The sequence below is a fragment of the Jaculus jaculus genome, chromosome 17 (genome assembly GCF_020740685.1).
Source record: "Jaculus jaculus isolate mJacJac1 chromosome 17, mJacJac1.mat.Y.cur, whole genome shotgun sequence".
NCBI classification, from domain to species: Eukaryota; Metazoa; Chordata; class Mammalia; order Rodentia; family Dipodidae; genus Jaculus; species Jaculus jaculus.
The window spans coordinates 63,209,418-63,227,463 of NC_059118.1; the positions used below are offsets into that span (position 1 = coordinate 63,209,418).

At 47.3% G+C, this 18,046-nt stretch overlaps 1 protein-coding gene across 6 annotated transcripts in view; it reads right to left on the reverse strand.

Annotated features, from left to right (window-relative positions):
• The window catches only part of Rreb1 (ras responsive element binding protein 1), a 159,209-nt gene that overhangs the window by 71,153 nt on the left and 70,010 nt on the right, over nucleotides 1–18,046 (reverse strand). For all 6 annotated transcript variants that reach the window (XM_045136425.1, XM_045136424.1, XM_045136428.1 and 3 more), the window contains 5 exons: nucleotides 17,113–17,232; nucleotides 11,549–11,670; nucleotides 10,584–10,796; nucleotides 3,050–3,139; nucleotides 678–841 (listed from right to left, as the gene is read on the reverse strand). In XM_045136425.1, coding sequence (XP_044992360.1) covers nucleotides 678–841; nucleotides 3,050–3,139; nucleotides 10,584–10,754 — 425 coding nt within the window. In that variant the 5' untranslated portion in view covers nucleotides 10,755–10,796; nucleotides 11,549–11,670; nucleotides 17,113–17,232. The remainder of the gene's footprint in view (nucleotides 1–677; nucleotides 842–3,049; nucleotides 3,140–10,583; nucleotides 10,797–11,548; nucleotides 11,671–17,112; nucleotides 17,233–18,046) is intronic.

The window sequence follows — 18,046 nt, forward strand, 5'->3', positions numbered from 1 at the left end:
TTTTATTTATTTGACAGAGAGAGGAGGGGAGGAAGAGAGAGAGAAAGAGAGAGATCTGGCTAACATGGGTCCTGGGCAATCAAACCTGGGTTCTTTGGCTTTGTAGCAAATGCCTTAACCGCTAAGCCATCCCTCCAGCCCTATTTAAAAAAAAAAAAAAAACTTTTAAAATTTATTTGAGAGAGAGACAGAGAAAGAGAGAAGGAATGGGCATACCAGGGCCTCGAACCGCTGCAAAGGAACTTCAGAAGAATGTGCCATCTGGCTTATGTGGGTCCTCGAGAATTGAACCTGGGTCCTTAGGTTGTGTGCAGGCAAGCACCTTAACTGCTAAGCCACCTGGCCAGCCCAGTTTCCTTCTCTTTAAAAAAAAATTGCTGGTACACGCATCACAGGCTGACCTGGTACTCTCAACACTCCGTCATAACCTCCTAAGTGCTAGGATTACAGATGGACTTCAGATGCATGTGCCACCTGTGCATCTGGCTTACGTGGGTCCTGGGGCATCAACCCGCAGTCCTTTGCAACCTGGCACCTCTGACACCCCGAGATGGTGTGAACAGACAGACAAAGCTTTCGTTATGGGGAACAAAGCTTGAGAACTCTGAGGCTCCAGCCAAGACTCCAGTGGCTCAGTGGTACGAACCAGTTACCCAGGCAAAGGATACCTCACCCACCTGTGCATGTTCCCATTGGTGGTAAAAGACTGGCCACACACAGTGCACTTGTACGGCCTCTCGCCAGAGTGCACCAGCATGTGGCGATCCAGGGAGCTGGCTGAGCTCAGGGACTTGCCGCAGATGCTGCATGAGTGGTCAGCTCCTCCGGTGTCCGTGTTGTGCTGCAGAAGCAACCAGAGCAATGGTCATGTGAGAAGACGCGTCAGCAAACGCAGGCTTGGTGTTTGCAACCAAGGAAGAGGCTCGGCTTTTTCCTTTCCTTTCTTTCTTTCATTTTTTTTTTGTTTATTTTTATTTATTTATTTGAGAGTGTGTGCATGCGAGAGAGAAAAAGAGGCAGAGAGAGAGAAAGAGGGAGAGAATGCGCGCACCAGGGCCTTCAGCCACTGCAAACAAAATCCAGACACGTGTGCCCTGTTGTGCATCTGGTTCATGTGGTCCTGGGGAATTGAGCCTCGAACCAGGGTCCTTAGGCATCAAAGGCAAGTGCTTAACTGCTAAGCAATCTCTCCAGACCCTTTCCTTTTCTTTTTAAGAATCTTCTAGAGTCAAAAGGTACCAGAAACAGGTTAATGGATCCTCTTGCATCCCCATGTTAAACTCAGAGGTGAAATCTTTGCAGGTCTGTGGATTAACTGGACACATATTAACTGCTATTGGCAGAAGGACTCTAAACTATACAGCCATATGTGAAACTGAATCTCAATGGAGAGGCGACATCCTTGTTCCAGTGTGATGACTTAGTCCAGCAATCAGAGAAAGAGAACCAGAACCCGCCTCGACTGGTGTTGACTGACTTCCCGAGTAGTGTAATGCTACTGCTCAGTAGCATGTTACCACTTTAACCACCATCCATCCTTCACTGTGCTCTGCTCACCAGCATCTGTCATGAATCAGCAATGCCAGGAGAGGAGAAAGGATAAATCTTGTAATAAAGGAAAAAAGATCCCAAGGCCAAGAAATTCCTAGCTGTATGATGTGAATTTATATCAATAAAGAAGAGGAAGAACCAAAAATAAATAAATAAATAAAAAGTGGGGCGTGGTGGTACACGCCTTTGATCCCAGCACTCTGGAGGCAGAGGTAGGAGGATTGCTGTGAGTTCAAGGCCAGCCTGAGACTACACAGTGAATTCCAGGTCAGCCTGGGCCAGAGTGAGACCCTACCTCGAAAAAACAAACAAACAAAAAATACAAACAAAACACAAGGCATGACCCTAGCACTAGGAAATGCTGAAACAGAAAACTTGCGGGAGTTTGAGGCCAGCATGGGCTACACAGTGAGCAGCAAGGCAGAGCGAGCTCCACGCTGAGACTGCATCCGCCACTACCGCGACCGGACCACTCACTTAAAAAAGAATCACAGTCCAGGCGCGGTGGCACAGCCTTTAAGTACAGCACTTGGGAGGCTGAGGTAGGGGGATCGCCAGGAGTTCAAGGCCACCCTGAGACCACATAGTCAATTATAGGTCAGCCTGAGCTGGAGTGAAACCCTACCTCAAAAAATCTAAAGTAATAACAATAACAATAATAGGGATTGACATCTACAACCTCACTCCATCATAAAGGCTTCAGTTCACACTGGTAAGTCACATACGATCAAATGCTTTCTGGGGCTGGGCTTGCCACACAAACGTGCAGACCTGAGTGCAGAGCCCAGCAACCATGCAAGACCCCAGGCACAATGGTGCATGCCTGTAGCCCCAGTGCTGGAGTGCTGGAGACAGGTGATGGCTGGCTACCTTGTCCAGCCAGCCGGTGAGCTCAAGGCTCAGCATGAGACCCCCGAGGGAAAGGCACAGTGACCAAGAAGACACCGAATGTCCACTTGCAGTCTCCGTAAGCACGTGCACACATGTACACACAACTGCACACAAAATGTGCCCACCTGCCTACAAACACACACACATGCACACACACCAAAAAATGTCTTCTGAGAATATAAATGACCAACTAGATGTTTACTGAATTTGAAAACTGAAGTCATGTTGATCTGGACTCTGTCAATAACATGAGCCCATAAAAAATCATTTCAATGGGCTGGAGGGATGGCTTAGCAGTGAAGTCACTTTCCTGCAAAGCCAGAGGACCCAGGTTCGATTCCCCAGGACCCACGTAAGCCAGATGCACAAGATGGCACACGTGTCTGGAGTTCGTTTGCAGCAGCTGGAGGCCCTGGCACACCCATTCTCTCCCCCCTTTCTGTCAAATAAGTAAATTAATAAAATCATTTCAAGAGTGCTAAACATTACCCCCAGCATTACTAAAATATTAATTTCACAATTCACTAGACCTCAGTCTTAACAAGCCATCGTACTTTCTGCAGGAATGACAAATAACTTAAAATCAAATACAGAAGCAGCAACTAACCTGGCGGATGTGCATCGTCAACTGGTGCTGGGTTGTGCAGATCTTCTCACACAGGGGACAGTTGTAGGAAGACTTCTCCTCTTTCGTTTCCTAAAGAGAGATCAAAACAGAGGGTGGATTTCAAATCACAGTGAACTGGTGCCTACTCTTTCTAGAATAAGCTCCTGTGACTAAGCGCCGGCTCTGCGTGCTAAGATCACTGGACGGCACCAGAGCCTGTCTAGTCACCTGAGCAGGTCACTTCCCCATCTGTCCTCTGCTTCCTTGCTTGGAAATGGACAAATAATATTAATCAGCCACACTGTGCTCACCAGGGAATGAAGATAAAGCACAGTAACCGTGTCTGGCACAGAGTAAGTGTTCAATAAAGACCAGCATTCTTACTGCGTGCACCATTTAAGTAACTGTCAGTAATGGTGAAAATATAAGTATCAAGTCGCCCATTACTCAGGTAAGAAAGTAATGTATTCCTCTCCAAGTTTCTAGGTTCCAGGCCCGATTTTCTTTTGTTTATCTCATGCAGTGCAGGTTGGCTTGCCTTGAACTCCTGATCTTCCTGTCTCTGACACCCAAGGAATGGGATTACATACATGTCCCACCATACCCAGCACCCCTCACTCTTTTCTACTAGGTCCCAAGCTTCCTCAGGAACACAGGAGAAGTAATCAAGTCCTCATCAGATAAACACCCTATCAATATAGAGAAAGAAGTCCTTGGTGCCCCACCAATGGCACCCAGTGGGAATGACACGGCTCCTTTGTCCACAGAGTGAGCATCTTGAGAGTGTTTATAGGTGAAGCATGAGAACAATTCTGCTCCTATCAGAACTGGTAAGAATGACACCCCAAAATGAAGGCTTCCACATGGGGTAACAAAAATGCAGCTTATTCTTCAGTCAGGTGGATAATGTCATGTTCCTTTACAATATATAGGACAGGCTTCCTTCAAGCAATTCATTTTTCTTTTTCTTTAAAAAACAAAGGCCAGGGCTGGAGGGATGGCTTAGCAGTTAAGGCATTTGTCTGCAAAGCCAAAGAACCCAGGTTCGATTCCCCAGGACCCACATCAGCCAGATGCACAAGGGGGCACATGCATCTGGAGTTCGTTTGCAGTGGCTGGAGGCCCTGACGTGCCCATTCTCTCTCTCTCTCTCTCTCTTACTCTGTCAAATAAATAAAAATAAAAAATTTTAAAAAAGGCCAACCTAGGGCTGGAGGGATGGCTTAGCGGTTAAGGTGTTTGCCTGCAAAGCCAGAAGACCCAGGTTTGATTCCCCAGGACCCACGTTAGCCAGGTACACAAGGGGGCGCATGGGTCTGGAGTTCATTTGCAGTGGCTGGAAGCCCTGGCGTGTCCATTCTCTCTCTCTCTGTCAAATAAATAAAAAGCTAGAGTGAGACTCTACCTCGAGAAAAGAGGGGGAACCTCTATCACTAACCCTTTGTTAATCTCCTTCCAAATAACTCATGAAGAGTCACCAGGACATGCTCACTGTGGTGGTTTGATTCAGGTGTCCCCCATAAACTTATGTGTTCTGAATACTAGTCTCCCTAGCTGATGGCAATTGGAAATTAAAGCCTCCTGGAGGTGGTGTATTGTTGGGGGTAGGCTTATGGGTGTTATAGCCAGTTTCCCCATGCCAGTGTCTGGCACTCTCTCCTGTTGCAATTATCCACCTTATGTTGGCCAGCTTGTGATGTCCATCCTCTGCTCATGGCATCATTTTCCCCTTCCATGACTGAGCTTCCCCTTGAGTCTATAAGCCAAAATACCCCCACCCCCAAAGTTACTCTTGGTTGGGTGATTTCTGCCAGCAATGCAAACCCGACTGCAACAGTTAAGTTTGTACCAAGAGTGGGGTTGCTGCTAGGCACCTGACTGTGTGGCTTTGGCCTTTTGGAGCTGATTTTCAAGAGGAATGTGGAAGGATTTGAAACCTTGGCCCAAGAGATAGATGCCGTGCTGTAAGTACAACTTGATGGACTATTCTGGTCCATCTTGGAGACTGGGCTAGCAGTGTGTGTGAGAAGCTTGCTGTTATGGCCATGTATTGAGAACGTGTTGCTTTGCATAGAAATAAGAAAGTGATGTGAGGGGAGGGATATGGCATATAAAAAATTAAATCTTTGGGCTAAAACTTCTACCCACTCAACTGAAATTAGATACAACCTTTGAGATTGGGCCAGCTGACCTGCACTGGGGCAACAGGAAGAATATATATTCTTCTGAAGGGGACTGAGTGCTCAAGCAGTGTCTGGTTCTTCAAAGTCTGCTTTATTCCCCCTGGGATTAACAAACTGGCACCCCACCTGGTATTATGGAGTATAAGAAATGCAGAAAAGAGAGTCACTGAATTTGCAACACGGTCTTGTGTTTTGGAAACGGCCATGGGCAGTGTGAAGCAAATTTGCTAGATGCCTGCATGGAGACCTGACAGAGCTGTGAGGATGAACCGTGGATTGAGGCGGAGATGCCGGGACCACAAGATGGCTGCTAAGGAAAGCTGCTGGCCCCAGATGAATTTTTCCAGGACTGTGAGTAGCCTAGCTGGAGGGCTGGAAGTGGAACTCCAGAGACGTGTTGCTGGTTAGAATTATCAGACATGCAATCTTGTCACTGACTAGAGTTGCTGGACTTGGAGCTAAAGAGTATGATGTTTGTCCAGTTTAAATTTTGTATTGGTTGAATATTTCTTTGCTATGCCCAATGCCATCTTTTGCAGTGTGAATGTTTATTCTGTGCCACTATGGGTTATTTGGGGGGGGGATTTTTTTTGGTATTATGGCTCAGTGGACTATGAAGATGTTTGAACATCATTAAGATTGATAAAAACTATGGCGTTTTTTAAGTTGAACTGAATGCATTGCATTTTACATCACGAATGGTTATCAGTTTATGGGGGCCAGGGGCAGAAAGTGGTGGTTTGATTCAGGTGTCCTCCTTAAACTCAGGTATTCTGAATGCTAGTCTCCCCAGCTGATGACAATTGGAAATTAAAGCCTCCTGAAGTTAGCATACTGTTGAGGTTGGGCACATGGGTTTTAAACCACTAAGTCAGGTGACCATGAGCAGTCCCATTGAAAACCCATTATGGATTTATAGCCACTTTCCCCATGCCAGTGTTTGGCACACTCCTGTTGCTATTGTCCACCTTATTATGTTGGACAGGGGGTGATGTCCACCTTCTGCTCAGGCCACCATTTTCCCCTGACATAATGGAGCATCCCCTTGAGTCTATAAGCCAAAATACCCCCCCACCTCTTTTTTTTTCCAAAAGCCGCTCTTGGTTGGGTGATTTCTGCCAGCAATGCTATCCTGACTGCAACACACATTAACACCTTCTTGCCCTTCTAGAACCTAGGCACCACGGCTCCCTTTCTCTGTTCCCCAAACTAGCTGAATCCAGGCTTGGACAGCTCGTGTAGGATTTAGGAAGCTAAGAGATTGCTATCATTGTGTTTCTAAAGAGCAGGATCATATAGGGAGCTCTGTGAAACACTGATGTCTCTACTGGACTCTCAACATGTTGGATAAGAATCATGGGGAACCCCAGACACTGTTTGCCTCATAAGCTCTCACTGTCAGGCACATGGGTTTAGAGACAACTAAATCACTAAATCAGGTGATCATGAGCAGTCCCATTGAAAATTCATATACAGCCGGGAGTGGCGGCGCACACCTTTAATCCCAGCACTGGGGAGGCAGAGGTAGGAGGATTGCCATGAGTTTGAGGCCACCCTGAGAATACATAGTGAATTCCAGGTCAGTTTGAGCTAGAGTGAGACCCTACCTTGGGAGGGAAAAAAAAAAAAAGGAAAGAACAAAAAATTCATATGCAGCTGGAGCCGGAAGTCACATGGCAGCGAGGTCAAAGAAAGAACGCCGGAGGGGTGTGATGTGAGTGCTGAGGAAGCGACAGGCCAGGGAGGGCGGGAGGGAGTCTCTCTAAGGACCGGAGAGGGCTGCCATTTCCTGGGTGCATTCTGCACTTATTTGAGTGAGTTTCTATTCTTTTGCTATTAACATCAATTATTGAGCACTTACTCTATGGTAAGAAATGAATACATAGCACCAGCAGATCTTGGGGATTTCCCCCATGGCTATGTGGAGACGCCCACTGTTAGGGATCCCACCTTCTGCGTGAGGACACGTCAGGGCACAGAGGAGCAAGCACCTCGCGGCACAGAGAGCGCAATTAGGAAGTAGACACAGGCCCAGCACAGGCAGCTGCCCGCCAGTGCACATTCAAAACCACAATGCTACACGACATCTGACCCCAAAGAAGGATGAACCCCAAGGCACAGAAAGGAAACACTCTTGTGGTTGGTTGTTCATGAAAGGTGATGAAAATAAAAGTCATCCTAAAGACTATAAAAGCAAATGGCACCATAAACCGGATGGGTGGAGTGAATGTGATGTCTGGTTTGTGGCTGTGTGTCTCTCTCTACTCTTCAGAATGGGTGTCACCGAGCACTGCCACCCTCTCCTTCCCTGTGGACGTGGCCGGAACAGGCAATCTAGCAACACATTTTCTCACTTTCAAATTCTAAGAAATTTAAGCTGAGTGTGGTGGCGCACTCTCTCAGCACTCGGGAGGCTGAGGTAGGAGGATCACAGTGAGTTCAAGGCTAGCCCGAGACTACGTAGTAATGCCAGGTCAGCGTGGGCTAGAGGGAAACCCTACCTTGAAAAAAAAAATTCTAAGGAAGTTACAATTTAGTCCCAGAAACAAATAAATCAATCTAGTTTCATCTAGTTACCCATATACTTCTAGTTCTCCTAAAAGGTATAAATATCAGAAGGTGTCTCACATTGGTGAGTCAAAACTTAGGAACACTTTTAATCTCATTTTTTATTAACAATGCTATTTAATTTTTAAAAATTTAAAAGAGAACCAGGCATGGTGGTATATATGCCTTTAATTCCAGCCCTCCAGAGTCTGATATAGGAGGATCGTTCTGAGTTCAAGGACACTCTGAGATTACAAAGTGAATTCCAGGTCTGCCTGGGCTACAGCGAGACCTTACCTCAAAAAACCAAGAAAAAAAAAATGAAAAGATAGAACAACCAGAGCATTACATATTACAAAAGCCAAGCCTCATCCCAACACAGTGGCTTCGGCCTATAGTTCCAGCTACTCAATGGCTGAGGCAGGAAGGCTGCTTGAGCCCAGAAGCTTGTGCCAGCCTGGGCAATACAATGAGACCTTGTCTCAAAAACAACAAGAAGGGCTGGAGAGATGGCTTAGCGGTTAAGCGCTTGCCTGTGAAGCCTAAGGACCCCGGTTCGAGGCTCAGTTCCCCAGGTCCCACGTTAGCCAGATGCACAAGGGGGCGCATGCGTCTGGAGTTCGTTTGTAGAGGCTGGAAGCCCTGGCGCGCCCATTCTCTCTCTCTCCCTCTATCTGTCTTTCTCTCTGTGTCTGTCGCTCTCAAATTAATTAATTTAAAAAAAAAAAAAAAAAAGAAAAGCCCCACCAAATAGCCAACCAACCACAACAAAAAACCTCCATCTTGTATTCACCTTGAAGGAGACCAAGCACAGGCTCAAGGGGCTGACTGATGTTGACTCTAGGGTTGATCATTAACCGCTGCCAAGCCCAAGGCTGGCAAGGGCACCATGTAGCCCATAATACAGGTCTGCAAAACCCAAGGCGGCTGGAGTGAAGAGGTCTGTGGGCTCTGACTTACTCACTTTGAAGCAAACTACATAGAGAAAGAAAGCACCGTGGTGCTGGAAGAGCCCAGCAGGGGGCTGTGAGACGAGGCATTATAGCCATGCTGCTGCAAGGGGCGTACTTCCTGAGCTGAAAGATAAAATTAGCAGTTGATGTGCTAAGTAGCCATTCCATAATGAAAAACTCTGGCACTCTTGACAGCATCTGGCTGCAGCTAATCTGTCCTGGAACTGGGTACCTGCAGGACAGGGCTTTCCCAGGTTCTCTCCCTCTGCTGGCCCCGTCCAGTCCTGGGCACGGAGCGTGCTTCCTTCTTCCCCACTCCCTACCCAGTGCACTTGGCTTGCTACCATGAGCCGCTGCCTTTAGCAGGCCGCCTCGGGCCCAGATTTCCTTTCCCGAAACACAGCCAGGTGGCCGATCCCTGGAGGGAAAGCAGGCGGGTCACAAGTGGCCCAGTACATGGCATATTTGTCTCCGTCCTCACTCCCAGGCGAAATCTGCACTCCGCATGCGGGGTGGAAGGTGCCACGGGGTCTTCTGTGGCCCTATCTACCGCCCCCGAACAGCTGGGAAAGAACCTGAGCCCGGACTGGGGCCAGCTCTGCCTGGGTTGTCTACCCTCCACTCGTTCCTGGTAGAACAGAGAACACAAGGGACAATGACTTATCTTTCTTTTCAGTCCCAAATGCTTGAAAGCTGGTGAAGCAGCTAGCTGGAAGTAAAAGCTAGGTACACTGTTGGATGGGTGGGTGGATGGATGGACAGACGGACAGACGGACAGATGGATGGAGAGACAGAGAGAGAGTACGCGAGAGATGGACAGGCACATGAGAACGGAAGTAAACCTGTTCTTGTCAGAGCCAGGGCTCCTTCTCGACTCAGGCCACAGTCACACAGGCTGAGCATTTTCTCAGGCGCCCATAGGAGACAGGCACACGGAGGCAAGGGAGAAAAGAAAGAGAGAGGCATCAGTACTCGAGCCTTAAAAACATCACTGAACTCTGACTGGTCCTCAGCCTTGAGCAAGGTGCATGCAGCGACATGCATGTCCACCCTGGGTTCCTAGACAAGCCCGACCTCGTACAAGAAACTAAGCATGAGGCCATTCGTAGTAGAGACTCAGAGAAGAGCTGAGAATTATTTGCCACTCCCTCCCTCCCACCTCCTTCCTGAGCTGAACACGAAGCTCTAGTGACAGCAACGGCTTCTGGAAAGTGCCATCTGTCCATTGACTGAGAAAGACAGCGCCTGTGCTCCCAGTGAAGACCAGGGTTTTCTGGCACCTCTCTTGAGCTGAACATTCAAGTAAACTCCGTGAATCTTTTTATTTTTCTGATACTGGTACTGAACCTACGGCCTTGCACATACCATACATGGATTCCGCTACTGAGCCACATTCAACAGAAAATTCAGCAAGTCTCTGGAGCCAAAACCTGCTCATTTTCAAAACTGTAACGCTGAGCAGCAGCCTTGCACAAGCAGAACTTATCTGCTCCTAATCTGAAGATACCAAAAAATCAAGGGGCTTAGAAAGCTCAATCAACCAGCTGTGAAATAAGGGAAGAAACCACATCGCAGCGGTGGCAGTCAGGTCTGCTTCTGGACGGTAATATAAAGAGAGCTTCTGTTTAAATCAAATCACGGGGCAAAGAATTCCTTGACACTGACACCGTGGGAAAACGTTTTTCCTCCATGAAAGGAAACTGATAATCAGTTATGAAAACTTTGTTCCCTGGGTATGTCTTTAATTCAGAATGCACCCACAGTTTCCTCTGAGGAAGCTGGGGAACTTCTCTCAGCAATCTCCCATGACCAAATCCAATGGTTGCCACCACCCAGCCCATAAATGCTTACCTGGTTCCTTCTGCCAATCCGATTGGGTCCTGGAGGCTTCGTGGGGGACTTGATGCCCTGGGGGCTCCCACCATTTTCAGCAATGTTCCCTACGCTCATTACAGCTGACATCATGGTGTTGATGGAAGACAGGTCTGAGCCTTCCAAGCCAATGGGTGAACTGGACGTCATTGGGACAAAGTTTTATGCTTCTAAGAAGCCTCTGCCATAGAACTGTAAACCAGAAATTCCTGATGTGATCATGAGAAAATTTAGGTTTGTCATAGCCAGGTGTTGCTGACCATAGATTATAAATAAGGTTTAAAAAAAAAAAAATCCCAGCACCCCTTCTAGTTCACGCTCACAGTCATGATGGTGCCCCAAGTAAGTTTGCTTTTTTCTTTTTTTGAGACACAGTCTCACTATGTAGATCAGGCTGGCCTTGAACTCTCAATTCTGATCTTCCTGCCTCTGCCACCCAAGTGTTGGCATTACAGACGTGTGTCACCATATCCAGCTCCAAAATGATTTAAGCATTCATCTAGTGATGTCTTGGCACACTAAAGACTAAGTCCTAACTTGCTTGTTTTCTGAGAGCATGTCTCCAGCAGTATGCAGTCATGCAGTCACCGAGGGAGGCTTTTTTCCCCTTTTCTAATGCTGTAAGCAGTGTTTTGATAAGACAGAGAGGTGCCATTGGCCAACACCTTCGAGAAAACTACAGAAATGTTCTACAGCTCAGAACTACAGGCGGAGAAACTCCAGGTTTCACTTAGATCCACTGCTGTAACACACTGCGTTTAGTGGGGGCCACATTCTATGAGGCTCAGGAGAAGCTAACCCCACGACTGGTGAAAGTCTGCAGTGCTTGAGGCCCTGGCACACCCATTCTCTCTCTTTGTCTCTCAAAATACATACATACATACAATTAGATAACATATTTATACCCCAGGAAGTAGAAAAGAAATACTGCTCCCTCCCATTACCTCCATTTTCTAGACCAGCTGACAGTCTGAAATTCCCCTAGCTGCAGCTATCATCCACATTGGAGTAGGAAATGACTCTGGTGTTTACTTCCTTTTTCTTCTCTTGGTATTGCTCCTTGACTCTGGAAGAGAAAGAAAGGGCATTCAATCAGTGAATACATCAAGAAAAACATCCAGTCTTAGGTGGGAGTGGTGGCACATATATCTATAAACCTGGCATTCAGGAAGCAGGCAGGATTTGAGTTCAAGGCCAGTCTACGCTCTAGAGAGATCCTAGTTGAAAAACACACAAAAAATCAGACAACTGTATCCAAAAACACACACTGGAGAGATGGATGTCTCAGTGGCTAAAGCAGCTTCCTTGGGAAGCTGCTGGCCTGGGGTTCAATTACCTAGCACCCCCATAAAGTCAGGCGCAACGTGGTACATGCATCTAGACTTCACTTGGGTTGGCAAAAAGCCCTACTGTCCCCATTCCCAAGTAAATAAAGAGCCGGGTGTGGTGGTGCACGCCTTTAATCCCAGTACTGGGAGGCAGAGGTAGGAGGATCGCCACCCTGAGGCTACGTAATGAATTCCAGGTCAGCCTGGGCCAGAAACCCTAAGAAAAAAAAAGTTATGTCTGAGGTAGGGTCTCACTCTGTAGCCCCAGACTGGCTACTCAAGGTGATCCTTCTACCTCTGGCACCCCAGAGCTGGGATTGAAGGTATACGCCACCACAGCCAGCCTTTTTTACTCTTAAAACCATGCAGATTCTGTGGGGTGTCTCAACACTGCCCCTACAGCTGCAACCCACTTTCCCAGTTTTTCAGTGTTTTAGTTTCTTAGGCTTCTATTTATATACCAAATTTTCTTTCATACTGTGCCCCATTTCCTCTCAAACCCTCACTTGACCCACCTTATGCCTTTCCCTAAAGGGGACCCAAAACAAAGCAGCTAAGGAATTTACTGAGACTCATAGTCTAGATAATATTAGATCTAGAAGAGGCCTGGTAATATGAAAAGAATGACCAAAGGGAAAACGACAGCCCAGCCACATGGAACTTGACTTCTCCAGGACGTACTCATTCCTGATCTCTTTGAAGAGCAGAGGTAAAATGCTTCCTTTATCTGGTCTGTGTTGATACCCTGTTACCCTGCAGCAGGTTAATGAAGAGCTCCATAGCAGCGATCTAAGACTGAAGTCACAATCTTAGTTGTAAAGAAGACACTTTAAAACATTAAGGAAGAACCTAATTTTGCTTCCTGCACCAACTTTAGGAGGATGTGACCTAGCATATGGTGAACAGTCCACCCAGAACAGCTACGGACACACAGCCTTCCAGCAGCAGAGCAGGAGAGGGCCAGGACAGAACTTCACTAAGCAACACTCCTCCCAGCTAAGTAGCTCCTCCCAAGATAAAAATCCCTCCTGAAGGGCCGAAGAGAATCTTTGAATTAGAACTTTCCCTGTCAATAGATGTGCGGCTGGGCTAGGGCGCAGCTCAAAGGTAGGGAGCTTGCTTCATATGCATGGGGCCTTGGGTTTCGTGCCCAGCACCACTACCCACGAAGGGAGAAAAATGGGCCTCACTCACAGGCTGTCAGGCTTTGCCGTGTCTCTCCTGAGCGCTGGGACCGAGGCATGTGTGCCAGCGTGCCGTGCCCTCACCAGAGCTCAGGGGGCAGAGGCACGCAGGTCTGGCGAAGCACAGGCTACCCTGGCCTACAGGGCGAGTTCTGGGACAACACAGTGGGACTGCCTCGAAGAGAGGAAGGAAACAAGAAATGAAACGTTAACCTCAAATTCCTACAGATGAACGGCATGTGGAGGAGGAGCCCTTAGGCAGTGCCTGGGTCCAGAAGAGCTCTTGAGCGGGACCCCGCGGCAAGGTTAGGCTTTGTAAGAGGAATGCGGGGCTGCACAGCGGCAGAGGGGCGACCTGCGCCACAGGACACCTCGCGGGGCTGCGGGCCTTCCCAGCCTGCTCAGCTGTGAGTCCAGTGAGCTTCTTTTCCTTGCGGCGTCAGGGCCTGGTGTCACACACTCTGTTACGCCCGCAGCAAACAAATTAAGACAATGGTGAACAGCTACTCCAAAAGCATGAATCAAGTAGTTTCCTCCTAAGCGGTAGGGAAAGGTCCAACTATGGAGCTACATACTGCGCAGGACTCCGAGCCAGGCGCATCGTCCACAACTTCCCCTGCCGAAATGAAAGTCATGGTAGAGACCCTGAACTCTTGCAAGTGTTCCCATGCCAGCAGATCATTTAAATTTATTAAACTGTGCTTCACGTGTACTGTTTTTAACTTTCTTTGGGTGACTTCTTGGGTGGGGACACATGCAGAAAGGGGTAACATACAAGTGTACACACACGCCTATTAACAGATCGCTAACAAAAGCATCACCAGTTCCTGCGACACCAGTAACCACCCAGTGTGTAATTATTTGGTTCATAAATGGACACCTTCAAGTACTGAATTTACCTCTTTGTGTCTTCTTCATAATTTCTTTACTATTTCATTTTTATTTATTTATTTGAGAGAGAGAGAGAGATAGAAGCACACAAACAGAGGGAGAGAGAGGAAAAATGGGTGCACCAGGGGCTTCAGCTACTGCGAACGAACTCTCCACGCATGAGCCCCTTTGTGCATCTGACTTATGTGGGTCTGGGGAATTTAACCGAAGTCCTTTGACTTTGCAGGCAAGCGCCTTAACCGCTAAGCCATTTCCCCAGGCCTCCCTCATAATTTTAATGTATAGAAAAGTATACAATAACTGACTAGTAACCTACCATAATTCAGTTATATCAGTAAAAAAGGCGACCTTTCTAGCATTTTATACTCAGTTTATGAGATTTGTTAATCTCATCACTACTTTTCTTCTTTGAGACTGGGTCCACTCATGGAGCCCCATACTAACCTTGGCCCTGGTCTCGACCTCCTGAACGATAAGATGACAAGGGTATATGATACCACATACGGCACCAATAGGTAGACTGACAAATACACACTCACTTAACAAGCCAAACTACTAGTGAGGTTCCTCCCCCCCAGTCAATATGATACCATAGACATCGTGCAAACTAATTAAAATACAGAATGTCAGATCAGACTACCTATAGCTAACCAGCACAAGGACTGAAATTTGCCAGGGATTAAGTTATCCCACTTGGAAAGGAGAGGAGTCTTGCAAACACATTTCCCATTCTGTCTGGACAGGAAGACATTGACTAAATTTATTTCCTCCTTGGGGATAAGGTGTAAAACATGACACTACCCACTGATGACACTAAGACCCCACACATTTACTTCCTTTTCCAATTTTAAGTGCTAACTGTATTTTTTTTTTTAAAGAGACCTTTCTCATTTCTGATCAGAAAGCACAATTAACAAAATGGAACTTTAGGGTACATGATTTAGAAAGAAAAGGATCGGGCTGGAGAGATGTCTTAGCGGTTAAGCACCTGCCTATGAAGCCCTTTAAGGACCCCGGTTCGAGGCTCCATTCCCCAGGACCTACGTTAGCCAGAAGCACAAGGGGGCATATACGTCTGGAATTCATTTGCAGTGGCTGGAGGCCCTGGAGTACCCATTCTCTCTTTCTCTGTCGCTCTCAAATAAATAAAAATAAACAAATAAATAAATAAAATCTGCATTTGTTAAAAAAAATAAAAAACATGAAAAGAAAAGGATCACTGGATGATTCCAGAGACGGATAACGTGCCTCTGGGAGCTAGCGCAAGATCTTACCCTGGAACTGGAAAGATGGCTTGGCGGGTAAGGAGCTCGCCTACAAAGCCAATGGACTCGGGTTTGATTTCCCAGGACCCATGTAAGCCAGATGCACAGTGTGGCACATGCATCTGGAGTTCATGTGCAGTGGCTGGAGACCCTGGCATGCATGCATGCACGCACAAACACACACTCTCTCTCTCTCTCTCTCTCTCTCTGCTCTCTCAAATATATAAATAAATGAATACGTATTTATTATTTATTTTTTTGGTTCTTCGAGGTAGGTTCTCAATCTAGTGGAGGCTAACCTGGAATTCACTCTATTCTCAGGGTAGCCTTGAACTCATGGCAATCCTCCTCCCTCTGCCTCCTGAGTGCTGGGATTAAAGGCATGTGCCACCATAACCAGCTAAATGTTTTTTTAAAAAGACCTTACTCTAATTTGTTCTTGAGTCTTATATAGGATTCTCTTCAGTGATTATGGAACAAGGCAGAATGGAAAGAGGTTGGTTAACAAAACACATAATCTTAGAAGATGGAAAAAAACCCCATTCATTCTTATATTAAGGCTAATCTTGGTTTTTCAAGCTAGGGTCTCACTCTAGCCCATGCTGACCTGGAAATTCACTCTGTAGTCTCAGGGTGGCCTCGAACTTAAGGTAGACCCTCCTACCTCTGCCTCCTGAGTGCTGGGATTAAAGGCATGTGCTACCATGCCTGGCAAAGCATGACTATACCTGGCTCTTTTGTTTTATCTTAAAAAAAAAAACAAAACATTTTATTGAATTAATTTATTTAATTATTTGAGAGAGAGGGGGAGAAAGAGAGGAAAGGGAAGAGGCAGATATAGAGAGAGAATAGGCCTGGCAGGGCCTCCAGCCACTGCAGACAAACTCCCGACCCATGTGCCACCTTGTGCATCTACCTTATGTGGGTCCTGGGGAATTGAACCTCAGACCTTTGGCTTCTTTGCAGGAAAGTGCCTTAACCGTTAAGCCATCTACCCAGCCCTTTATATATATATATTTTTTATATTTTTATTTATTTTGGGAGAAACAGTCAGAAAGAGAGAAAGATTGAATGGACATACCAGGGCCTCCAGCTGCTGCAAACAAACTCCAGACACATGGGCCACCTTGTGCATGTGGTTTACGTGGGTCCTGGGGAATTGAACCAGAGTCCTTAGGCTCTGGAGGCAAGTGCTTTAACTGCTAAGCCATTCTTCCAGCCACACCCCTTTTTCGTTTTGTTTTTGTTTTCCAAGGTAGGGTCTCACTCAAGCTCAGGCTGACCTGGAATTCACTATGTAGTCTCCCTCGAACTCATGGTGATCCTCCTACCTCTGCCTCCCAAGTGCTGGGATTATAGGCGTGCACCACCACACCCAGCTCCTTTTTTGGTTTTTAAAGGTAGGGTCTTGCTCTAGCCCAGGCTGACCCAGAGTTCACTATATAGTCTCAGGGTGGCTTTGAAGTCACTGCAATCCTCCTACCCTCTGCCTCCCAGGTGCTGGGATTAAAGGTGTGCACCACCACACGTGGTTTCTAATCTAGTTTGAAACCATAGTCTGGATCTGGGGGTGGGGAGGAAGGGAGAAGCAAGAGAGGGTCCTGAGGTGCTGCTTTTGGTGGGGCATCCTGAGACTCTCACCCCACAGCAGGCTCAGCAGATCCACTTGTCAATGGATTTTGCCCTGAGCCTGGGGTGGATGGGTGGGGGCCCGGAGGGGGCATGTGACCCTGGGGAGAAGGCAAGACAATTCAAAGAGAGCAGGATGGGAAAGGGGAACACACGAAGACTCAACATTCATTATTGTGACTCAAGGAAAACTCTATAAAGGCTAACTGACCTGTTTTTTTCCTGTTATCACGCTGTCCTCCTTACTGAGGAGCTGACATTGACTGGGCCCAAAATGGGGGCAGGGTCACACCTCAAAGCCACCACTTCTGAAGCACAGAGTTGGAACAACCTGCAAAAATGAAAGAAGGTGAGATTAAGGGGTTATGTTCCTGTATAATCCCTCTACTCAACACCCCCAGGACAAGGGGACTGTCCCGCGTCTTGTTTGCACAAGAATAACTAGAGCTTAGGGTTCCTTTACAGACAGCGTCGCCCTGCGCCCATGGAAGTCTGCTCCACCAATGCAGAGGGCCACAGGAGCAGCACAGACAGCTGGCTCCAGGTGGAGCTCCAGACCAGCTGCTGAGTTGGGGTGCAGCCCGAGGGCACAGACCTGCCTAGCATTAGTGAAGCCCTGAGTTCTATCCCCAGCACCCCCAAAAGCAAAAACAAGTACAACTGATGAGCCTCCAGCTTAGAGGAAGGAGGAAGAGGAACATGCACTCAGTATTATCAGAAACAGGCGGAAAAAAGTGCTGAAGAAAAGCTGCTGAATCTAACAGTGCCTTAAAGTAGAGGTTATTCCACCTTTTCCCAAGTAAGCATATGTGGGGGGAATCCAACACATGTCGAATAGGGCGGAATGTATACCTTTCTCCGTGCAGGAGCATAGAGCATGCTAAGTACACAGGCCCTTCAGGGATTGAGAAAAGTCTACTCTGGAGTTCCAAAACCCTGATCTGGGAGATCCTTAACACGGTCTGGGAAGCTGGAATGTAGCATGTCCCAGAGCTACGCAGCCCAACCCATTCACCTCGGCCTCTGAACAGTGTCCTTGAGGCAAGGTGACAAGCCCAAGAAGTGGAATCTGGCAGAGCTCAGCGACAGAGCCTGGTTCCGTCCCCAGCAGCACAGAGCTCAGCGACAGAGCCTGGTTCCATCTC